This window comes from Eretmochelys imbricata, chromosome 10 (assembly GCF_965152235.1).
Source record: "Eretmochelys imbricata isolate rEreImb1 chromosome 10, rEreImb1.hap1, whole genome shotgun sequence".
Taxonomy (NCBI): domain Eukaryota; kingdom Metazoa; phylum Chordata; order Testudines; family Cheloniidae; genus Eretmochelys; species Eretmochelys imbricata.
The window spans coordinates 59961094-59987034 of NC_135581.1; the positions used below are offsets into that span (position 1 = coordinate 59961094).

The following is a 25941-nucleotide window of genomic DNA, read 5'->3' on the forward strand; positions in this document are numbered from 1 at the left end:
TCAGCTACAGCTGAAGCCAAAATAATGAGCATGGATACAGGAGGCACGGTCCAGGCTGTGACTCCTTTGCAGAAAAGTTCACTACCACTGCAGAAACACAATTGCAAGAAGAAAACTAATGAAAAACCACTGAATCAGCAAATTCAAAATACAGTAAAAGCATGTTTTTGCTGTGGATCTCCACAACACCTTGCAAGCTACACAGGATGTCCGGCAAAAGTAGCTCAGTGCAATCATTGCAAAAAGATTGGACATTTTGCTAAAGTATGTCACAATAGCCAGTTCAATCAAAAGGTGCATGCAGTTACAATACCAGATGTTACTGTGCTGAGCGTGGACAAAATCACTACAAAATACCCACTTTTGGGCTAATTTCACTTCTGTCAAAGTGGATCTGACTCTCCATCACTGTTGTTGGTTAGCAAGGATCCAGATACCAAAAAGGAGATGAGCATGTTGCACCACATTTAAGGCATCCTCTACTGAATGTTTTAAATATCTACATAGAGAACGCTGCTACCTGGATTTATGGCCATACTGTACCTTCATGGAGGAGTATTTGCTGGATTTAGCTGCTATGTGATACAGCAGGTTAAGGAAAGCCATCTTGCAATCTTTTTTGTCAGTTTTTATAAAGACACAGATAATGAAAAATACAAAAGGTTTAATGACAGCATATGTTCCGAAAATTGCACAAACTGCAGGATTTCCAATAGAATTCTGCAATTTTGCAGCTTGTTAAAGCTGCAAGACCAGACAATATTACATACACATAATACGATAGGAAGATGGGAGTCACAGTAATAAAGTAAAGACCTAAATGAATAAGAAGAAATAAAGAGAGGAAAGGGAGAGAATGGATTAGATAGCACTCTTTGAGTATCTCAAGATTTTTTTATCCACTGTCTAGAAACACGATCCAAATATCTTTCAATTCATATAATTGCTCTCTACAGCAATTGGCTATTCTTTCTTTGGCTGATTACTCATACAGTTCCAAATACCACTGTTCTGTTCTGGGCACAAAGCTACTCTTCCACTTTGGTAAAATTATGTGCTTGATGATCTTTGTTGCCCTCAAGAACCAAAGTCTTTTTGTGACAGAGTAAACCCAACTAGCAGGTAAATTTTGGCAGAGGTTTGGCTATTGAAGTCAAATACTATTTTAATGCTTGTGTTCACCTCTTTCCACTGCTGTTGGATGGTCCCATAGCGCATGCATCAGGATTCCTTTTTCTTTGATACAGCACCAACAAATATCAAATTAAAATAAGATTCCTCAGGTTCACCTCCTTAAGTTTTGGACTACTTGAAAGCAGAAGTGATTTGGAAATTTTCTGATGAAAATAGTTTCATTGCACACCTTTGCATCTTATCTGGACAATTAGTGTGTAGGGGAAAATTATACATTAATGAACATTGCTGTCTAGAAAGTACGAAGCTTGCATATCCAAGGTTTGCTCATAATCTGAAATACGGATCTATGCAGGCAGATCTTTAAGAAAGAACCAGAGAAATGCTAGATTTTCTATAACTGTTGTAAATATTTCAGATATACAAGGTTATTTATACAGTTAGGAAGGATATTACCTCGTACAAGGGTGTTTAAACAGATACCGGGATGAGTGTACTCCAGGTTGTGGCAGGCCACTTTTTTTTCTGTTCAAAAACTTAAAGTTGTGACACTTCCATCAAATATGTTAAAGTTCTTTGAGCACCTTGGTTCCTGCAGCATTTGTTTTGCTGTGGATGAAAGCAGGCAACCGTATATGGAATAAAGTGAAGCGTAAAATATGTTCCATTCTTGTAAGAATTCATCTGCCTTTCTGAGTTGCGTCACATCTCCACTCAAACACTTCTTTCTGTTTTGACTTAGAACTTTGTAGCTGTCAGTAACAGCTTGTCAAAAGATTTCTTTAGAACAATGACTGTTCAGTCTCAAATATTCTGTAGTGAACTTAATTGTGTAGGACTGTCAATCATTTTCTTTAAACACAGTAAAGAGCGCTATCAAAAACCAATGTCTGGCTGATGCCAGACAAAATGAAATTAGAAATTTAGGCACAATTTTTAACAGTGATGAATAATGACCGTTGGAACAAACTGCTAGGGGCAGTGTTGGATTCTCTATTCCTTGTCATCAAATCAAGACTGGAGTCTTTCTGGAGCATATTCTTTAGTGAAACACAAGTTATTGGGGCTCAGTACAAGAATAACAGTGAAATATTTTGGCCTGTAATATACAGGAGGTCAGACTACATGATCTAAGGCTCCCTTCTGGTTTTAAATTCTGTGAATCTATAAAGTGCACAAGATTTGTGTCAGCATTGGTACTAATCTTAATTATTTCTAAATTAATTTGAACTTTGAGAATATTTGCTTAGCAAAAATAAATACTGCAACTTTCCAAATATCTTGACTGACTAATAACTGTTAATCTCTTCCTCTTTCCTAGGTTAATCCTCAGCAACACAGGCTTCTTTTTGAAGTATTTGATGAAAACCGTTTGGTAGGTCATTATATATTAGAATATTTGTTCTTGAAGATGAGCATGAAATCAAGTTTAGATGGACATGTATTAAAAAGGCAGCTCCATAAAGAAATTAATTTTGACAAACGTCAAATGTATGGCTAAATCTGACAGCTCATCTTTGTAGCATTCATGCAAGGTTCATGCACTTGGCAACATTCAGGGCACACCCAGAGTGTTGTGTAGGAGCAGTGCACACACGGCTCCTCTCAAGGGCATGAACCTTGGAATCTCGCCCAGATGACATGAACCATGGGAAGCCTCCCAGGACTGGGCTCAAGGCCCGAGAGCAAGGAATGCGATAGATAGATATTGGTAAATAAGAATATTAAACAAAGCCAGTGTATTCCTTTTATCTGTTGGAGTATGTAATGCGCGGGGGGAGAGAGAGAATAAAAGAGAGGGTGGAAAGCTGACAGGAGACCAGCCGTCAGCAGATCAGCCTGCTTGCTTGCTTAAAGCCTTGTTCTGTCTTGTATTTGAACTGCAACACATCTTTTCTTGTTTGAAGTCACTACTTTCTGTAGTTCTTCTGTATTACAAATTTTGGAATCCAGTGTCTTAGATATAATATCTACTTGTTCAAAATGTTTTCATGGATTAGTCTTTCAGGTGATTGACTACCTTTATAGTTTGAGTGGTTTGGTTATGGTAACTCTCTTAAACGATCTAATACTTGTTTTACCACTACTAAAATCCCCATAGTTAAGATCAAGGTTTCTCTGAGACCAGCGTGGATTGATTTAAATCAGTGATTAAAACCACAATTTTAATCATAATTTAAATCAGCAAGAAGGAAACATTGATTTTTAAACTTATTTTGCAATTGTACCTTACCTAGAAGGTTAATTCCCATGCGTTGGTATGATGATTAAATATGTTGATGAAACCAAATATAGCCTTTTAACTAAATCTAGCCAGCAGGATACACTAGGTCTATACACATTTATTTATGAAATAAACATTAACAGACACTTATTCGAATTCTTAATTTAAACATTTTTGTTGAAAAGGTAAATGATATTTCTTTACTAGATGCCTTTTTAGTCTGGATTTGTGCCAACCGATGGTTGGATGAAAACTGGAATTCAGTTAAAAATGTATAGAAAAAGCATTTTTAAAATGGGTCTGTTTATTAAGTAACACTACAGTAATTATACTGGATACAGAAGAGAAGAAAAATTATCAAAATACATACATTTTAAAAATGGACTTATTAAACAACTTATTAACTGTAGTTAGTTGACTTTTCCTGATCACCATGGGCCAGATTTTCTAAGGTACTTCAGCACCTAAAGATGCACATAGGCACCTAGCCTTTTTAAGTGCCTAGTGGGATTTTCAAAAGCACCTATCTGCATCTTGAGGTGCATAAATATCTTTAAAACTCTGGCCCCATGTCTTTCAAGTTCTTAAAAGTAGTAGAGCTTATCCTCTCCCATCTGGTTTTAAGTCATAGATTGGCAGAAGAAAACAAGCTTTCCTTTTTCAACTTTTTTTTCACCCCAGCAGGACAGTGGGGTGGGAGGAGGTATTGTTTCATATTCTCTGTGTATATATAAAGTCTGCTGCAGTTTCCACGGTATGCATCTGATGAAGTGAGCTGTAGCTCACGAAAGCTCATGCTCAAATAAATTGGTTAGTCTCTAAGGTGCCACAAGTACTCCTTTTCTTTTTGCGAATACAGACTAACACGGCTGTTACTCTGAAACCTGTCAATTTTTCAACTCTGTTTCTTAACTTTGAATGAACTGCTAAAATGAAGGGAAATATTCTCTCTGCACCTACTATATAAACTGAAACTAAAAATAATTATGGCAAAATCTTTTCTCCACAACCAAAACTGAAAGCTTGAATTGATATCAAAAGGTTGAGGTTTCCCCCCATTTTTGTATATATTTTAAAAAGAAGCACCCTTACACTCAGATCATTGACACAGAATTTTTTTAATTAATTTTAGCAAATTTTAAGGCTTAAATTTGAGGTTATAAAACAAGTTATAACTTGAAACAAATTTATTTTTAGAACTCTAAATTTGATGTTTGCTAATTTCAGTTACATATTTCTGTAATGTTTTTAAAAAATATTTTTTTATCCACCCTCTTGGAGACTGACCATCAAGAGCATCAGCTGTTTCAGCAGATTGGCAAATGAATCCCACAGAATGACACTTCAGGCCCTGTGCTTCAGCTTTCATTCAAACTATAGTAGGAGTGCTCAAAATGCACTAGGATTTGGCTGTTAACTAGGGGTACAATTTCTATAATCCCATTTTTAATAGTTAGGAGTCTAAATCACTTAAGCGCTTGTGAGAATTTTACCCTAATGAGTATGTGGGGGGGGGAAGGCAGCAGAAACAGTATGAAATTAAAAATCATGGTATAAAGATGGGCAAAGTGTGAGCTTTTGAAGTTGATGAGGTGGAGAAAACAATCCATAGGACTGGAAGGGCCCTCGAGAGATCTTCTAGTCCAGTCCCCTGCACTTGTGGCAGGACGAAGTATTATCTAGACCATCCCTGACAGGTGTTTGTCTGACCCGCTCTTAAAAATCTCCAGTGACAGAGATTCCACAGTCTCCCTAGGCAATTTATTCGAGTGCTTAACCACCCTGATGGTTAGGAAGTTTTTCCTAATGTCCAACCTAAATCACCCTTGCTGCAATTTAAGTGCATTGCTTCTTGTCCTCTCCTTAAAAGTTAGCAAGAATGATTTATCTCTCTCGTCCTTATGACAACCTTTTATGTACTTGAAAACTTGGGTAACATGATATGTTTAATTTTGTTGTCCTTTGGACTAAATCAAGTCAGGCTATAAAATTATAAAGTCACTTTGTTTTGTTTTTTTAACTAGAACCAATGTTTTCTTTTCTACCAAAACTTGAAACTCAAAGAAAATATATTGCTTAATGGTTATACGTATCTTTCTGAACTTGTGACCAAAAAGGTTCTTTTTGGATTCCAACAGTTGTTTCTCCAAGTGTAACTTTGGTTAGTGATACTTGGTGAAATAGCTGAACTGTTTTACTTATTGGTCTTTTTGTGACTAAGCTATTTTATGTTGTTGATGCATTTCTAACCGCAAAATTTGGGTAACCAGGTTAAATGAACCCTGGAGTAGTATTAAAAAAGAAACTTGTTGCTTGCAAACAAAAAGTACTGTAAGCTTAGTCCTGGCTATTATTTGGAGGGGAGGTAAAACTGTTAGTTTTAGTGCACGCTAATCAAAAATATAGCAAGGGTCATGTAAATATTGAGCAGAAACTATCCAACAGTATGACCTATGAAAGGATAAATGGTCTAGTGTTCTCTGCTGTTTGAGCTTTACCGGCAGCAGTAATTCATTCCATGTTAGTATGTTCGCATTTAGTATTGCATGAAGTATAGTTTCTGTAGCTAAAAGTAAATTCATAGCCAAAAGAACGAGGAGTACTTGTGGCACCTTAGAGACCAACAAATTTATTTGGGCATAAGCTTTCGTGGGCTAAAACCCACTTAGCTCACGAAAGCTTATGCCCAAATAAATTGGTTAGTCTCTAAGGTGCCACGAGTACTCGTTCTTTTTGCTGATACAGACTAACACGGCTACCACTCTGAAACCTGTCATTCATAGCCAAATGTTTACTGCTATTGACACTTCACAGAGAGACTACCTTTTTCCAAAAGTCCCACTAGGTGCCAGCAAAGGGCCTTTTCTGTCAATGTGGCAAACACCCAGAGAAATTCTGTCATTTTAGTCTTACATTTTTGGGAAAAGTTGCCAGTATATTTTTATCTTGATTAGTCTAATTGTGTTTTCATAGTGTTTTTCATCAATGGATGTCAAAGCACTTTACAAAAGAGGTGCAATTGTAATATATTCTTGTTACTGTAGTTAACTGAATGCATGAGATTACTATACAGTCTGCATACAATATCTTATACAATGTGGCTTTCGAGTAGTCTTCATCTGTAAATTGTACTCCATAGATTATGCAGTCATTTTTAAATATGCAACCTGTACTGTACATCTCTAGAAAGACTGCGTTCAAACTTCCTTAATCTGTACCTGTACAGACCTGAAGATTGCATGTCAAAAGCACGGTAGAACACTTAGTACTCTGCATCTATAATTCATAAATAACCAGATACTAGTCCAGAACACAGACTACTGGCCAACAATTTAAGCACTTGAGTTTAAAATGTAAAAAGTTGTAAAAGTGCAAAAAGTCTAACAAAGCACACCTTTAACCAGAAAAAGGCAAAAATATATTCATTAGGAAAGAACCTCTATGCTAGGCTGAAACCTTGAGTGATAAAAGACATTTTTATTGCTTTATTTAATCCAGTTACATCTCACTCAAAAGAAAAACCAAAGTAATATGGCACTATAGGATTCCACAGAATGCAAATTCATATTAAGTGTCATCATTTAAGTGTGATTGCCCAATAGCTTTCTTAGGACTCCCAAAATAACTCCTAATTTTTTTAACCTTTTATGAGTATGAAATGGCTTAGTTCATTGGCTTTTGCATAACTTCAGACTTCACCAGTTTACTCACATGGGTTTCTATTCGGAAATTCAATCCTAGATTTGATACTCCGTTATATGGGACTTCATTCCTACCAACTTCCTGTAATTCTAAACCTGTGGGTAAAAATATTAGTAGTCATACACTGCTGCAGAAAGCACAGACACATTGGTTCAGCTAATGTAGCTGCAGCAAGAATTGCTGTTTTAAACTCTAAGAGCTAGAATATTCTTGGGTTTTATTCATTTATGCAAATTACAGAAGGTAATGTTGAAACAAGGTTGGCAGTGTGTGTCTGTGTGCTGCAGTTGAGTTAAGCTTGACGGTTGTTGGAAATCAAGTGCTTTGTAAGTGGATGCATTCTGACTACAAACAATCAAAGAGTCCAGAAACCGCAGTTAAAGGATTGGTTGACTTATTTTTAAGGAGGTGCTTTTTATTATACGCTAGTTAGTATCTTGTTGAAGTTGGGACAAAGGCTGCATCTTTCATGGGATCTTACTTTTGTGATGTGTTTGAACTGGATCTCAACTCTGTGCAGCTGCCTCTAGCCTTTCTGCAAAAGGAGCTTTATGGTTCTTACTTGCTAACATGTGTGCAAATGAGAACAAATGGCACGGCGGTTAAGATTGCATTTTGCAGCCCGAAGAAGCAACACTGATCCGTTATCAGAAATCTCTGGAAATGGTTTGGATAGTAACATTCATATGTATTTCCAAAGACCTTCACAGAATTCTGCACCTGATATTATACAAATGAAGCTGACTCCCAGGCAAGCTGTCTTTCCAACAGTAATGCAGGAAATAATTAATCAACAGCAGCATTCAGCTGTTTCTTCACTGCAAAAGAGCAACAAAAAGAGCACCTCACTGCAGATTTCTCTGCAGTCTAGAAGGTACAGTGAATGTTTTCAATCTGATACAGTAGTTGCTAGTGAAGACACTTTCTTCAGTGTTGGTAATGAAGGAAACTCTTGTAGCAGGAATATGGCTGATTACACAGCTCATATCCTAAACAGTAGCAGCCATTTGAGCAATGCTGCCATGTGCAATAGCAGTCTTGGCGGTATTGCAGCAAATAACAGCGGATCCTTCAATAGCACTGGCAGTGACTATGAATCGTGTACAAGTATCACGAGTGATGGAGACTCATACAGCAACAGTATAATTAGTGACAGTAGTAGTTGCACTCTTTCCACTGGTGATGATACTTTCTGTAGTAGTATTGTATATAGTACTTCGTATGGAAGCAGAGCAAACAAATGTAATTCCTATAGGAACAATATATCTCAGGAAACTTTATGTAGAAGTAAAAATAATATTACTTTTGATCAAGATGGTTTGGAACAAGTGAAATTGCCAATGAGGAGGAAAACTAAAATTCCACTACGACGTTTTTCGTCATTGGTAATCTTTCCTAGGAGTCCCTCCACTACCCCACCAACTTCTCCAACATGCTTGGGTCCTCTACCAAGCAGGGGACCTTATCAAACATCACATCAGTTCATTATTTCTCCTACTGAACTGGCAAAAAATGAAGATCAAACAACTTCTTCTAAAGGGTTCCTTTCAACAGCAGTCAATGGACTTCGACTCTCTAAAATCATTTGCTCTCCTGGTGAAACTAGAGACATTAGACCACTTTACTTGAATAGTTCATTACAGGACAAAAATCAGGCTGCAAGTAGTGCTGAGAAGACAACCTGTGAAAAAACATCTGATAGCTTCTCTTGTATTTCAGTTCATTTCACTCAACAAAGAGAATCTGCATCAAGGGATGAAACGGTTAATGGTTGCTACAGTCCAGAGTTATCAGAAAAGGAATTAAATTTGTACTCTGATGCAAAGTACCCTAATTTAAAACTGATACGTAGCACATCTGCATGTTTACCCTCAAACCATTCTGAGTATCAGATTCTTGTAAATGAATTAGAAAGACCAAATACACAAATGAGGACAACCCACCATATTCTGCAAAGAAGTGTTTCATTAGAAGGATCTTGTCAAAAAGTTTCTTGCTGTTTATCCAGTCTTAAATATAAGTGTCCGAAGGCAGAGACATCCCAGTTGCACATACAGTTCACACCTGGAAATGAAGGAAAAACTAGTGGCTTTCCAAAAAATGCCAGTATCTGCAAAAGGGAATCAAGTAGTACTTTGTGGAAGCCCCACAAGGTGAGTTTTTCTTGAAGGAAAAACTAACACTATAAATCTTTCTTTGCCAGTGGATCTGAAGCAGTAGAACAATAGCCTATGATCAAAGCATAAATACACGCCATTTATAAATGTTAGTTATGTTAACTTATTGAAACATTTTGCAATACTGAATAAATTATGTATTCTAAATGGGGTCTGGGTGAGACAGAGAATTCTCATTTGGTCTTTTCTAGAGTCTAGTATCCTTTTTGGTCAAAATTCTCAGTCAAGCACCTGAACTTCAAATATTAATTCAGACTCATAACTGATTATTTAATTCGCATGAGGATAAATGGTTTACCTTATTATGTAGTAATCTAGATATTGAAGTTCTCCTCGACTTAAAATCAAATTTGAGCTAAAATTTCAACTGTATAACATTAATCCACAACAGAATTATTTTTTCATTGAAATATCTAGATTTTAAAGCTTATGTCCAAATTTGTTAGTCTCTAAGGTGCCACAAGGACTCCTCGTTGTTTTTGCTGATACAGACTAACACGACTACCACTCTGAAACCTAAGAATGAATAGGTTACTATATAATCTTTGATTTACTTTATATAAAGTTTTTTTAAATGCTTTTGCAGAAACTTGCTGTGTGTAGAGAATTAAGTATAAGTAGTATTTGAGCAGAGCAACTCTTAAAATACCATTTAGATCTGTATACACCCTGAGCCACAGGAATTTTAAGCGTTTCCTCCCCTTTTTTCTCTAACCACTAGTTCAGCCCAAGCTTTACACTGTAACTTAATATCTTTTCCAACAACATTGCTGTTCAAATTAGTTCTTGAGTTTAGTAGTCTTAACTTTTTTGAGTAATAAAACGCCTTTTGAACTAAACTTCAGAAATTTGTCCCTCTTGTATTAACTGATGATGCAATTTATATTTGTTAATGACCACAGTCAAAGCCACAAGAAACGTTGGTTTATAAACTTGTTTAAATGATCCTTTTGTTTTCGAAAGTCATTCAGAAAGTCATTCAGAAATTCTTGCAAAATTTCAGACTTGCATGGTGCTCTTAATTATGAATAAAAATGAGTAACAATGCAACAACTAGGCATTTTTACAAACTTTAGTAAAGTTTTAAGTACACACTAGCCTTAGCAAATTGACATTTCCACTATTTTACCACTTTGCTGATACAAATGAAAAGGGCGCTGCCAGTGATCTGCAGTTAACACCAATCTGGAGAGTTGCTGTAATATTACCTTGAAGTCCTATCCTGCAGATTTTAGCTCTTTCAGTGAAAGTATTGCCTGCCTAGAGCCCACACCTGCAGTCCTTTGCTGTTTATTTTCTTTATTAAAATCACTGTCCACAACTTTTTATGGGGGAAAAAAAACTCTTAAAATATTGGTCTGAATTTTAAACTTTGACAGAAAAATCATCACAGTGGATCATAAGTTATCAGAGTGTATTCTTTGGAGTATGTACTTTTTGGGGTAAAGGGCTGTACTAGATTGTATTGGAAACCTAAATCAGTAAGGGAACTCTTACTTAAATTGCAGTGGTATTGTGGTTGTGAAATATTCCCTAATATGTAGAAAACCAAGTAGTCTGAACCTGCTTATTACAGAAATTCCATTGAGACGATGAAAAACTGTTTAATCACAGTGCTTAAAAGTGCCCTTCTCATGGTTTTCCACTTACAGCTGTTGTGCTGTTAATGTCACTTGTCTAAAAATGTAAATCAAATTAAATTGTTGCACATTCAAATTAGAAACCCAGCCTGTGAAAATAAATGCTTGAGTAAAAACTCCAGGCAAACTTCAGTCTTCTAAAGAAAATAATTTGTAATAGTTTCTTGGTAGACATGTTCATGGATTAACCCCTTCTATGATTCTGGCTTCAACCTTTGAAGCACTGTGTAGCAAGTAGTGTATGATTATTACTGAAGAATGTGTGGTTTGGATTTGATGTGTAGGGTTTTTGTTTTTGGGGGTTGGGGGGGGGTTTTGGCCTTTTTCTAGCAGTGCGTATTAAGCTTCATGGTTAAAACCTAGAAACATGATCCTGGACAGTCAAATTTCAAAGGGGCTGAAGTGTCTTTCAAATTGTGCTCACAGTTGTGAAAACACTTTTTCATGCACATGCAAATTACCTGGATTTGTGCATGCAAAACAGAATGATGGCTGCCTTTTGAAAACTGGATGCTGAATATGATCTGCAGCAGTTAGTGAGTTTCAGGTCCTTTGTGTAAGACAACATGCACAGAGACCTCTCTCTCCTCAATTGACCCTTGACCTTTTAGTGTAAAACGAGCTTTTACAAACAGTTCTGTAAAACAGTTTACCAAAATAAGCAAAAAGATCAGATTGAATTGACTTTTAGTAAGTCAGCAACCTGTTAGAAGACACTGTAAACAGTAATACGAGTGGTATAGCAGTCTTTTTTAAAATATAATAGATTTCTACTGTAATAGTTTGTTAATTATATAGTAAATCTAATTATAGTGGGGGTATTGTGACTCATTTAAAAACAACTCCCAAAATATTTCTCTTGACTCCAGTTAGTCTGGCTTAGTATACTGATATGCTGAGTCTGGGTTCAAATTTAACAAGCTGATATGGGAGTAGCATTTAGTAATGTCAGCTATCTGTGCAGAGCAGTCATGAAATTAAATCAGTACTTTGGTTAGAGACTCCAGTGTCTGAAGCAGTGAAAGGTCTATGCATTCTTTTCTTACAGTGCCTAGCTACTAGCCTTCAGCCACATAGTATCAGTTTTCTTGCTTTCCATAATCAGCAGCTTGTTAAGTCTGCTTTTTAAAATTTAGTAAGAAACTTCACTTCTGTAACAGCAGGCCTTAAGCTATTTCAGTTGAAAAGTGTGGGAGAATGGCTGGACCATGTCTCTATATTAATCTTTATTTGAAATGTGCCACGGGAACCTTGCAGTAAGTTGTGCAATGTATGTGGGGGAGGGGAGAGGATTAAATGCCCTGATTGCAATATCAAGGTGCATGGCCTTGACTTGCTGACTTATTTTAGTTCATGTGCCTTTTTGTTCGGGTGGAAATTATTCTGTAGCAGAAGTGTTGAATTAATTTAAATTGTTCATATCATGAATTAGGCTTTTTGAAGGGGTGGAAATAGGTAGAGGGATAGAACAAGTTACCTGGTCTCTTATAAAGGCATATTTCCAATTTTGTTGGGAGGGAGGGTGGAGTAGTAGTACAAGTCTACTTTCAGACCTTCAGGTGGAGTTGCTTACATTACAGTTTCTGCTATTATGGTTTGTCACTGGCAGTCACGAGCTTAACCACTCCTCCTAGATCAGAACCATTTTTACTTTGAATGTATGAACATGCTAACTAAGCTGGGAAGTCTATCCCCAGTAATTGAGTATAATTCTGTATTAAAAATTTTAAGGTACATTTTAAAATATATGAGGATAATGTTAATACTTCCCTTTTTTTTACTTTACTGATTTTGCTGGAGTTCTAGGTTTGGTGAATGAAATTTGCAACACTTACTAGAGCAAAAAACCTTAAAACTTGCACGTTAGAGCTCATGAAAGCTTTTGTACAACTAGTTTTGTGTGAAGTTTCAATTTGAACTCTCAAACCCCTCCGAACCAGAGTGTACTGGTAACCAAAAAACTCTGTATTCCATAGTGAGTTTTACTTGGGGGAAATGCATCTGAAGTTCTTGTAGCAACTATGTCAAACTTAAGCTGCATGGAGCATCAGACTTCAGCATGAAGTCCTATCTCTTAGGAGACTCGCATTGATCTAGACACACAGGCAAGCAAACAACAGATGCATGTGATGGATATAAGCAGCAAGCCGTGACTTTATTTAATGCTGGCGAGGGGTGCTATGTGCCCATGCTGTACTTATACCTGGAATTTAACTGGTTCCCATGTGAGGTTTCAGGGCTACCACTATATAACCAGTAACTCAAAGTAGACACCCCTTGGCCCACTCCTAGGACTCAACTCACTGCTGAATCCTTTCTGCCTCCCCACTGTGTGGGGGAAGGGAAAGGTTATCAAGAGGGAACCTCAGGCTGGGAAGACTTCAGGTCTCCTCTGCTCTTAAGGCACACATTCCACCAGCAGAATACCAGGTCTCATTTACCTCTGGGAACTGGCCCTTCTAGCCTTTAATTGCAGGGGACATCAGCCGCAACTTGTGATAAGCTAAATGGTCTTAACTTTGCTAATTTTAAACTTTCAAGTCTGATTGCTTTCAATCCGACTGTCCCTACATGATGCTGCAAGGAACAAAAAAGTCTACCAGATCTTTGCCAATTTGGCCTCAATGGAGAAAAATTCCTTCCCTGTCACAAAACAGGCAGTTGCTCAAACCATCTTAAAAACACTGTTCTAAACTAAAATTAAGGGGAGGCAGGATGGGTCAGCCAGCAGGAGACTTTTTTGAAAAGTCTGGGAGAATTTGACTAGGTGGGTGGGGGGATGGGGTGACACGAGCCAATCAGCTAGCCTGGTTCCGTCCCCCCACAACTGGAAGTCAGCCCTTAAGGGGAGGGCAGCCTCATCTTGCCACAGTTGATGCATACACTCGTGTATCTCCCCTATGCTCTCCAGACACTGTCACATTCTCTACAGTCCAGTTACCATTTCCTCTCCCATTGACTTTGAAGTGGGGGGAGAGGCACATTTTTATTGGAAGTCACTGAGCTAATTAGTGCATTTTAATGTTAAATGTATCATGGCCTTTAGCTAAACTTAGTAAAACCTTGGTTAGCCTCTTTGCATTTCATCTGCCATTTTTGTCTCCTCTCTGCTCAAACCAGGTGTAGTCTGCTCCTGCTTGGAGTTGTTCTTGTTATAACATCCTTCTCCTCCAGAAATGTTTCAGTACTTTTGTAAGGTGCTAGGTCAACAGCTCTAGAGACTGAAGTCTATTCAGACCCTGAAAAGGTATATTACAGGTTATGGACTGCTCCCCAATAAACTGCTTCAACTTAGGGCAAAAACATAAGAACATAAGAATGACCCTACTGGGTCGGACCAAAGGTCTGTCTAGCCCAGAATCCCGTCTTCTGACAGTGGCCAGTGCCAGGTGCCGCAGAGGGAATGAACAGAACAGGTAATCATCAAGTGATCCATTCCTTGTCACTCATTTTGGCAAACAGAGGCTGGGGACACCATTCCTGCCCAAACCTGGCTAATAGGTCCATCAATGGCTATCCTCCATGAATTTATCTAGTTCTTTTTTGAACCCTGTTATGGTCTTGGTCTTCACAATGTCCTCTGGCAAGGAGTTTCACAGGTTGACTGTGCATTGTGTGAAGAAATACTTCCTTTTATTTGTTTTAAACCTGCTGCCTATTAATTTAATTTGGTGACCCCTACTTCTTGTGTTTTGAGAAGGAGTAAATAACACTTCCTTATTCACTTTCTGTACACCAGCCATGATTTTATAGACCTCTGTCATATCCCCCCTTAGTCTCTTTTCCAAGATGAAAAGTCCCAGTTTTATTAATCTCTCCTCATATGGAAGCCAGATTAAAAAAAACTACCAGTAGATATAATAGATAACTATCAGAAATTAAACATATTAATATTAGCTCTAGAAAGTTAAATTGGCTTGTCTTAAATGATCAGATACACAGCTCTAAGTGCTTGACTTTTGGTGGGGAGAAGACCTGCAGAAACCACTGTGTGTGGTGAAAAATCTTACGTAGTTTGTTTTATCAAAGATATTCACATGTTTTGACTTAACTGTGAGCCTAGCCCACGCCATTATCTTAATAGTTTAAAAAATAGTGAAATAGGATCCCCAATGTTAAGTTAACAGGAGGTATTAAAGAACATAGTTAACAATTTTGCATATCTTAGAAATAAATTCTAAATGTTGAGATGTGTGACATGTCGGCAAGATTCATAGTGCGCTCTAAAGCGTTAAAGGAGAATGGAAGATCTGCTCACTTAGAAAAGCTGAGATCTTGTCATTATGGTGACTCTAGCTAAAAAGAATTAAAACCTTTTTATATTTCAAAGATTACACTACTTGTAGATTTTTCCACAGGCTTCCTGCAGCCAGCTCCTATATTGTATTTTCACCAGTGTTCCTCTTTTTCTAAGCTTCCTCCCCCTAAATTATCGGTTGTTTTCAGGGTTTTTTGTGGTCTTTTTATCACTTTACCTTATACTCCTTGTTCTTTAGTTTCTCCCTCCGGTCTAGTAGTGGCCTATAAGGGTGTGTCTCCGCTGCCATTAAACACCCCTGGTTCACTCATATCAGCTGCCTTTGGCTCGCAGGACTTGGGCTTTGGAGCTATTTAACTGCTGTGTGGATGTTTCAACTTGGGCTGGAGCTCGGGCTCTGGGACCCTTTACTTCCCTGCCATTTTCTGCAGGGAAGTACAGGAATTTAGGGGTGGGGGCATTTTCTGCAGGCATGCAGTCACGCATAATCCCCCCTCAGGAGTAAAAAGGAGTCTGAATTAGTTTCTCATTGCCAAAACTAGCACCAATAACTCTTAATTCTAGATGAAGAGCTGGTAACTACCTTGTGAGGGAAGCTGATAAATAATGCATCACCACTCACTTTTGCATCACTCTCTGAAACACATATGTGCCTGTTTCTAGCTAATCCACAGTTCCAGCTTCTTGAAGCCTGCAGCTCTGAACTGTTTGTAACTTTTATGTGAAATATTCATGCTGTAAAGAACATTTTGATATGGCTCCAATAGTATTACCTTCGCAACCTGGCGTCTTCAAAATCCTAACGTGCTTGTAGAATCCTAGAACTGGAAGGGATGTCGAGAGGTTATCTAGTCCAGTCCCCTGCATTCGTGGCAGAACTGAGTATTATCTAGACCATTCCTGACAGGCGTTTGTCTAACCTGCTCTTAAAAATCTCCAATGATGGAGATTCCACAACCTCCCTAGGCAATTTATTCCAGTGCTTAACCACCCTGACTGTTAAGTTTTTCCTAATGTCCATCCTAAACCTCCCTTGCTGCAATTTAAGCTCATTGCTTCTTGTCCTATCCTCAGAGGTTAAGAAGAACAATTTTTCTCCCTCCTTGTAACAACCTTTTATGTACTTGAAAACTGTTGTCATTTCCCATCTGTCTTCCCTTCTCCAGACTAAACAAACCCATTTTTTTCAATCTTCCCTCATAGGTCATGTTTTCTAGACCTTTAATCATTTTTGTTGCTCTTCTCTGGACTTTCTCCAATTTGTCCACATCCTTCCTGAAATGTGGCGCCCAGAACTGGACACAATACTCCAGTTGAGGCCTAATCAGCGCAGAGTAGAGCAGAAGAATTACTACTTGTGTCTTGCTTACAACACTCGTGCTAATACAGCCCAGAATGATGTTCACTTTTTTCTTTGCAACAACATTACACTGACTCATATTTAACTATGACCCCCAGATATCTTGCCTCAGTACTGCTTTCTAGGCAGTCATTTCCAATTTTGTATGTGTGCAACTGATTGTTCCTTCCTAAATGGAGTACTTTGCATTTGTCCTTATTGAATTTCATCCTATTTACTTCAGACCATTTCTCCAGTTTGTCCAGATCATTCTGAATTTTAATCCCATCTTCCAAAGCACTTGCAACTCCTCCCAGCTTGGTATCATCCCCAAACTTTAAGTGTACTCTGTATGCCTTTATCTAAATCAGTGATGAAGATATTGAACAGAACCAGACCCGGAACTGGTGCCTGTGGAACCCCACTCTTTATGCCCTTCCAGCATGACACTGAACCACTGAGAACTACTCTCTGGGAACGGTTTTGCACCCACCTTATTGTAGCTCCATCTAGGTTGCATTTCCCTAGTTTGTTTGAGAAGGTCATGTGAGACAATATCAAAAGCTTTACTTAAGTCAAGATATACCATGTTTACTGCTTCCCCCTCTATCCACAAGACTTGTTACCCTGTCAAAGAAAGCCATCAGGTTGGTTTGACATGATTTGTTCTTGATAAATCTATGCTGACCTTTTACTTATCACTTTATTATCTTCTAGATGTTTGTAAACTGATTGCTTAATTATTTGCTCCATTATCTTTCCGGGTGCAGAAGTTAATCTGAGTGGTCTGTAATTCTCTGGGTTGTCCTTATTTCCCTTTTTATAGATGGGCACTATATTTGCCCTTTTCCAGTCTTCTGGAATCTGTCTTCCATGATTTCTCAAAGATAATAGTTAATGGCTCAGATATCTCCTCAGTCAGCTCCTTGAGTATTCAAGGATGCATTTCATCAGGCCCTGGTGATTTGAAGACGTCTAATTTGTCCAAGTAATTTTTAACTTGTTCTTTCCCTATTTTAGCCTCTTCTGATCCTACCTCATTTTCACTGGCATTCACTGTTAGACGTCCAATCACCACCAACCTTCTTGGTGAAAGCTGAAACAAAGAAGTCATTAAGCACCTCTGTCATTTCCACATTTTCTGTTATTTCCCCCCCCCCCCCCCCGCCCCAAGTAACGGGCCTACCCTGTCCTTGGTCTTCGTCTTGCTTCTAATGTATTTGTTGAATGTTTTCTTTTTACTCTGTCTCTGGCTAGTTTGATCTCATTTGTGCCTTGGCCTTTCTAATTTTGTCCCTACATACTTGTGGTGTTTGTTTATATTAATACTTCGTAATTTGATATAGTTTCCACTTTTTGTAGGACTTTTTTTATTTTTAGATCATTGAAGAACTCCTGGTTAAGCCAGGATGGTCTCTTGCCATACTTCCTATCTTTCCTATACAGTGGGATAGTTTTCTCTTGTGCCCTTAATGTCTCTTTGAAAAACTGACAACTGTCTTCTATTGTTTGTTTCCCCTTAGACTTGCTTCCCATGGGATCTTACCTACAACTCCTTGAGTTTGCTAAAGTCTGCCTTCTTGAAATCCATTGTCTTTATTTTGTTCTCTCTCCTACCATTCCTTAGAAGCATAAACTATATCATTCACCTCAACTGCTAGAAGAGGGCCTCATCCTCCCTGATTGAACTAACCTCGTTATCCTTAGCCTGATTCTTGCTTGCATATTTATACCTGCCTCTGGAAATTTTCACTACATGCATCCAAGGAAGTGGGTATTCACCCACGAAAGCTTATGCTCCGATACATCTGTTTTGTCTATAAGGTGCCACAGGACTCTTTGCCACTTTTACAGATCCAGACTAACACAGCTACCCCTCTGATACTTTATATCATTCATGATTTTCACCCAAGCTACCTTCCACTTTCAGATTCTCAACCAGTTCCTCCCTATTTGTCAAAGTCAAATCTAGTCGTCCATGAACTTTTATTTATAAAGAACTAATTGGGAACTGACACTAGAGATAAATTACTAAAATGTTAAGTGTCCTGTAGGCCACTAACTCATCTAGGATAAATTATAGCTGGTATTTTATGCTATCCATTTATTGCCACAGGACCCCCTCCTACAGGTGTCCCTTAATAAAAGAAAACTGGTTTCAGTAAGTGAAATCTACCTACTTACTGTTCAAAGTAACACTTAAGGTTTGAAAAATTTAAATTAAGCTATCAAACAGCATAATGATACTAATGACTTTTAGGCCACTATCAATTTGGGCTGTGTTGAATTAGATAAAAGGATTAGTATTCAGTTATCAATAATGAGTCATCCAGCCCCCCCAACAGTTTGTACATAATCTGTATAGTCAGGTTCGCTATGTATAGTTTTGAGGGAGATTGCAAATTAAATTTTCCAAAGCATTTATCAAAAACGTTCTTACAGTTTTGTGAAATAATTTAAATTCTGTTCCAGTTCAAGATGTAAGAAGCAACAATTCAGTGTTAAATTCATTGTGTAAAGATGCACATTTTATTAAGAGGACTTTTTAATTATAGGTAGTAATACTTGTTGAGGTGGATACAGTTTAGTGGGGGTGGGTGGGAAATAGCTATTTCCCAGGCCCAACTTTGTTTTACCAAACTTCTTTAGTAATCGATATTGTATGGCTCTTTGAGCCAGAGTTGTGGGGCTTTATTAGAAGGGCTCAGGATCCTGTAAAATGATCTCGGCAATAAATAAACACACTCCCTTGGTTGGCCTACTAATGTGATATAGTAACACACTGTCTGCCAATCAGGCTATCCCAGTTCAGAAATGACCTTTGACCAATGGATCTCAAATCCACTGCATTTATTAGTAGTCCATAGAGCTGGTTGATCATATGGTGTTGAATATCTCCTAGTTTTCCAACAGTTAACTTCTGTTAAAAGCTAAAAACATAGGTCTTTATTTTTTTTTTTCCTTTTCCATGCTCCATTTCTATATTGCTGAAAAGAGATTAACAGACGTTTTCTCTTGGGGCTAATTCTCTCTTTTTAATCAATTTAGTGTTTTCTCCCTTAAAATCTTTTCCACTATATATTTTTACTATGTCCTCTTTTCAGTCCCGATCCTTTTGGCTACCTCTTTCCATCCTTTGGAATGAGCATGAGAATGCCTGGGTGAGGTCCTCAGCCCTACTCTGGCACTTTTATACTGGATAAAAGGGCAAGAGAATGGCATAAAGGGGTCCTAAAAGCCCCCAGTTCAAGATCCAGGAGGGAGGACTTCCCCACTGTGGAAGATGGCCCAGAAGGTTAGCTTTAGAGAACCACCTTAAAAACACTAGCATGAAGGCAGGGCAAAGGTGGAAGGGGAATATCCGGAGCAGGACTGTGACTCTAACTACTACAGAAATTCTGGGCAGCACTGCAGCCTATAGGACAGCCCAGGCAGGCTGCTGGGACCTAAACAGTCTTGGAGGCCTGTCTGTTTACACTGGATGCCCATCCAGCCCCTAAAACAGCCCAGAATTAAAGCTACCTTAGCTTTCCCCTTGCCCTGGGCTCAGAGTTCTGTGCTACACTTCAGCACAAGTCTTTCTCTCCCTCCAAAAGCCAATGAGTTTCACAGGTTGAGCAAGCAAGTGAAATTGTGACTGCCACCCTCCAAATGAGTCATTTGTTTACAGTAATTTTCTACCCCACTCTGAAGGATTGCTATCCATTCCTGTTAAGTGGTAGTTATTTCAGATGAACTCGCTTCTAAAGTCTCCATGATGCCCGAAGAGTTCTGCTTTGGGAATGCAGCCTGTGAAATGCTTACAGCTCATTTTGGTGTTACTTTATGAATTATCTGTAATCGTACCCAGTTCCAGATATTACATCATCACTTTTTCATCAAGAAGCTTTAGGGCAAATGGGAAATTCTGTGTGTATATTAATATCTACTATTTGCAGTGTTGTTGTGTTCGTCCCAGGATATTAGAGAGAGCAGGTGGGTAAGGTAATACCTCTTATTAGGCTGATTTTTGTGGTCATGAAGAAGAGCTCTCTAGCTCAAAAGCTTGTCTCTTTCACCCATAGAAGTTAACACAATAAAAGAGATTAACTCACCAACCTTGTTTCTATAGACATATATGGATTTCAGCTTTTTCAAATAAAGTCTACATTATAATTTGAAGAAGCTGAAATCCATATATGCAAAATCCTGAGAAACTATGAATTTTAAAAGGGTATCAGAGTAAACATGATGCTTAAGAAAGGGGTAATTATGAATGCTTGCCTGTAGCCTCATCCAGTAGAGGGACTCCTATTAGGCCATATTAAAGCTAAAATGTAGCTGCTCTAAAATAGGAACACAAGAAAATTAATAAAATTTCTGTTTTTGTTCTACTTTACATACAAAAAGCTACATTTTAAAATAACATTAAGATTGTGAAGTCCACTATTCATAAATTAGGAAATACCAGAATTGTTTGCCTTTGCAACTTTAATTTGGCCCTGTTGTGCCTGTGCATATGCATTATAATAGTGTAACTACATGATCACATACTATTTTTATCCCCCCTACTGGATTTTGCCTCATTCAGTGCATAGAACAAACGGTGCTCATTCAATGAGTACCTATTCAGTATTTTTGTTTTATCCTCACTGTTAATATGTGGTCCCATACTTTATTTACTGCCTGCTATTCAGACACTACTCTGAAGGTTCTTGTGTTTTGTGAAGGGGTAAATAGCACTTACTTTCTCCACACCATTCATGAATTTATAGACCTATTGATCTCTTTTCTAAACTGAGCAGTGCCAATATTTTTTTCTCTCTCCTCATATGGAAGCTGTTCCATATACTAATCATTTTTGTTGCATTTCTCTGTACTTTTTCCAATTCTAATGTATCCTTTTTGAGATGGGATGCCCAGAACTGCACACTGTGTTCAAGGTGAGCATGCCATGGATTTATATAGTGGCATTCTGGTATTTACTTTTATTAGCTAACCCTTTCCTAATGGTTCCTGACATTCTTTTAGCTTTTTTTGACTGCTGCTGCACATTGAGCCAATGTTTTCAGACCCTCCAAGGTCTTTTTTGTTTGAGTGATAACAGTTAATGTAGGACTCATCATTTTGTACATATATTTGGGATTGTTTTCCAATGTGTATTACTTCGCATTTATCCACATTGAATTTCATCTGCATTTTGTTGCCTTTGAAACTCTTCACAATCAGCTTTGGACTTAACTATCTTGAGTAATTTTGTATCCTCTTCTAACTTTGCCACCTCACTGTTTACCCTGTTTTCCAGATCATTTATGAATATGTTGAACAGCACTGGTCCCAGTACAGATTCTTGGGGAACCCTGCTATTTACCACTTTCCATTGTGAAAACTGACAGTTAATTCCTACCGTTTTGTTTTCTATCTTTTAACTAGTTACTGATCCCTGAGGACCTTCCCTCTTATCCCATGACAGCTTACTTTGCATGAGAGCCTTTGGTGAGAGACCTTGTCAAAGGCTTTCTGAATCAAGTACAGTATATTCACTGGATCACCCTTGTTCATGTGTGTTGACCCTCCCTCACAAAGAATTTTAATAGATTAGTGAGGTTTGTTCTTGCTTTATAAAAGCAATGTTGACTCTTCCCCAACATATTATGTGCATCTATGTGTCTGATAATTCTGTTTACTATAGATAATTCTTTTACTTTAGTTTCAACCAATTTGCCTGGTACTGAAGTTAGGTTTACCAGCCTGTAATTGCCATGATTGAATCCGGAGCCTTTTTAAAAAAACTGTTAGATTTGCTGATTTGAGCAATAAGTTACCTACCACAGTAGTTCTGCAATTTTCTGTTTTGAGTTCCACCGGAACTCTTAGGTGAATACTGTCTGGTCCTGATGACTTGTTACTGTTTTTAATTTATCTGTTTGTTCCCCTAGTATGAGTGCTTTACAAACACTAATTTTTTTTCTTCACAACACCCCTGTGAGATGACCTCTTGTCCCCATTTTACAGATGCGGAACTTAGGCACAGAGATTAAGGTCAAAACATCCACTGATTTTGGGTGCCCTGTTTGAGATGCGTAGGATCTGATTTTTAGAGGTTCTTAGCATTATATAGCCTTTCATATGTTTAAAGCACAGCTCCATTGACTTCAGTTGCAGCTGTGATTGGTCAACACTTCTGCAAATCAGATCTCATTGTTCCGTGTCAGGGACCCAGAAAATAAGGAATACACAATTACTGACCACTAGTGATCACCTGATTTAAGTGACTTGCCTAGCATCACCTAGGAACTCTGTGGCAGAGGTGGGGATAGAAGTTTTCCAGGAAAACAGTCAGCTGCCTTAATTATAAGCCAGTCCTTGCTTTTTCTGAAATCCCTTTCACTCCCCACCTTCCAACGTTGGCAACAAATGAGTCCGTGTCCCACAAACAGCTTCCTTTACTACAGAACACTCATTTGTTCCTAGAACAGGCCAATCCTGTGTAATGAATGAAGCAGGGGTTCTGTTAGAAACTGTATTGTGTAAGCACAAAGGGGCTGAATTAAGATTACACAGGCAACTTTAATTCTGACATTTCTGAACTTTTGAGCACTAGATTTCACAACCTCCTTAGTGTGCTATAAAATATAGCTTTTTGTGTGTATGATTTCCCAGGTTTAAAAAAGCAAACTAAAAAACAAATCCCATAGGCGGCATATTGACACCATATGTCTCATCAGCATGGTTAGAATCTCAGGGGTTCCCAAACTTGGTTTGCAGCTTGTTCAGGGTAAGCCTCTGGCGGGCTGTGAGACGCTTTGTTTACCTGATCGTCTGCAGGTATGGCCGCTCGCAGCTCCCAGTGGCTGCGGTTCACCGTTCCCGCATCTCATGGCCCGCCAGTGGCTTACCCTGAACAAGCCGCGAACCAAGTTTGGGAACCCCTGCTTTAGATCAACCGCACAGAACTCTGCCACTTGAACTGATGGCATAACTGACAAGGATGACAACCTACTACTGTTATGTGGACCAGCACTAGAGGGGAATTGGACACCCTCTTTGCCAGATGGCTTCACAATGCTTGCAGACAGAACAGGAATGGTGAGACTCAGAAATCCTGGATTCTATTTCCAGGCTGTGGAGGGGAATGTACTCTAGTGGGCACTGATCCTGGTCCTGTCCAAGTTCCATTCTCACTTAGCCTGTCGTAAGCCTCAAGAGTGGAGATTCTCATCCCAGTTCCAGTCTCTAGTCTAACACCAAGTTACCCTTCCACCCCAGGATCCAGTCCAGTCCCCCACTCCAGGCCTGTCTCTTACCCCCTTTGTATTTGAATCCAGCAGCTTTGTGCTCCATGCTGTCTCAACTCAGCTGGGGAGCATTGAGAGAACAGGAGAGAGCCTCTCTCTGCTCTCAGATCTGATGCCTAACTTGGTCTGCAACAGCCCAGAGCTGCAATTGCAGGGTTAAACCCCCCTTTACCACCACTTCTGAAACAGTTGCATTAACAGTGCATATGGACTCTTCAGGGGTATTAGCTGTGAAGGTCCAGCAAGCTTCCACTGAGCATGGGGGAACTGCATTTCTTTTCCCTAAAGCTTATAACTTGGCCAAATTCGGGTGCATTTTGTGCCAAAAATGCTTTTGCCATCCCCACAGAGGGCACCCCCTACCTCGTTTAAGCTCCTGCTTGCAAGCATGGGAATGCTAGAGCTTTTTAAAGAAAAGGTCACCAGAATTTTAGAATGGGCAAAGCACTTTTTTTTTTTTTGGTAACCTCACTCTCAGGAATGACTAAACTGTTTTAACTGAAACTTTAAAAAAGCCTGGGGCAGTTACAGCATGGAAAACTTAAGCCCAAACAGTTAATTTAGCAAGTTAAAAGCAACTGAAACAGGGTCTTATGGGAAGCGTCAGGCAGTCTTAATAGGAGATGCTATCAACCCCGCCTATAATAAGTTCTTACACGGCCGTCATTGCTGTAAAGAGTGCCTCCCAGTAATTCATTAAACAGTGTGACTAACATCTGTGACATTGTTTATTTATTCCCGCCCTAGGGAGAGAATTGTGTGTGCAGTGTGGTTTTGTAGGGTTCTTAATTGAGTTTTTTTGTGTTGTTTTTTAAATGTACACACTGCTATATGTTTAGTTAGAGAAGGCAAAGTTGAAGTGTTCCTTGTTCTTGGAACAAGTCCTCTGGGGGTTCGTTCTACAGTCCTTGACGGGCCCACAATCAGCTGCAAGGACTTGGACAGCTGCCCAGTCAGTTGTGTGTTCTTACAGTACTCGGAAAAAAATTATGAAAGGTGGGTCTTGATGATGAAAGAAGCTTTTCTAGCTAGTGCCAAATCTTTGATTCGGCATATTTTCTGAATAGACTTTTGGGAGTTGGCCAGTAGAACACAGAAGGCCCAATTCTGGATTAATTCCTCTATTGTATACTGACTTGCTTTAAGACCTGGTGGCCTAGCTCTTTGCACAATAGCTTATTTGGCACATCTGCATGTCAAAGTAGGGGAACTTGAATTACTGAGGACTAAACTGTTCACATTGCTAACTACTGACCCATACTATGTTTGTATTGTGCATAAGTGTGTTCAAGTAATATCTGGCTTCTGTCCCTCTCTAACCCTTGTGAAAATAAGGTGATTTACAAACCTTCCACAGTAAACAAGATCTTAATGAGGTTGTTTGGATGGTAAACTTGTAAGCCCAAGTACTCAAAATAACAATCATTAAATGGAATAACAAATAATGTTGGGAAGAAATTACTGTGGACTAAAATGTAGGTTCTATATAAAAGGTATTATCTATATATAAGTGCAGAAACAGATGTTGGTTTTGCTCTGGTCTATATGGAGCACTGGTGCACTTAAAATATCTTCATAAGTAGGAATTAGTGAAGATAATTTGAGTCATCTCTAACTGCTGCCTGTTAGATGGTAAAATTGCTGAAGCATGTTATGCCAACGCCTTGCTCTTGAAGCAGCTATCAAGGATGCGGTTCACCTAGCAACATGTTTTGTTTAAGAACCTTCCATCTGACTGTAGGTGTTTCAGCCAGTGTAAATGTTAATAGGATCTTACATCTGACTAGCTGTCACTTCTATCACAGTCAATTTACACACACGAGACAATTAAATAGAAATGCCTAACGTTGACCTGACTCTCCACTGAAAACGCAATAGGGTTCTGGTGCCTGGACCTCATGATATTATACCTAGCACAGGCATAGTCTCAGTCTGCTTTCTACACTGCACTTTCGTGGTTAGAACTTCCATCACTCAGGGGTGGGGGAACCCACCCCCACCCCGGAATGACAGAAGTTTTAACAAGGGGGTGTTTTGTTAGGAGAGCTCTCTCCTGGCAACAAAGAGCGGCCACACTGCGTGCCTTACAGTGGCAAGGCTTTAGCAGCACAGCGTAGACATAGCCTAAGACATGAGAATTTTCTTTTTGTTTAGGAATTCTGTGGGATAGCTGTGCGGTCTCTACCCCCG

The 25941-nt window shown here is 38.7% G+C and overlaps 1 protein-coding gene across 3 annotated transcripts in view; it reads left to right on the top strand.

The window, feature by feature from the left end:
• NEDD4 (NEDD4 E3 ubiquitin protein ligase) overlaps nucleotides 1-25941 on the top strand; it is a 127202-nt gene that overhangs the window by 41157 nt on the left and 60104 nt on the right. Inside the window, exon 5 of one of the 3 annotated variants that reach the window (XM_077827391.1) lies at nucleotides 2456-2509. In XM_077827391.1, coding sequence (XP_077683517.1) covers nucleotides 2456-2509 — 54 coding nt within the window. Of the gene's footprint in view, nucleotides 1-2455; nucleotides 2510-7650; nucleotides 9191-25941 lie in introns of those variants that run through there. The other 2 variants (XM_077827389.1, XM_077827390.1) reach the window with 2 other exon arrangements.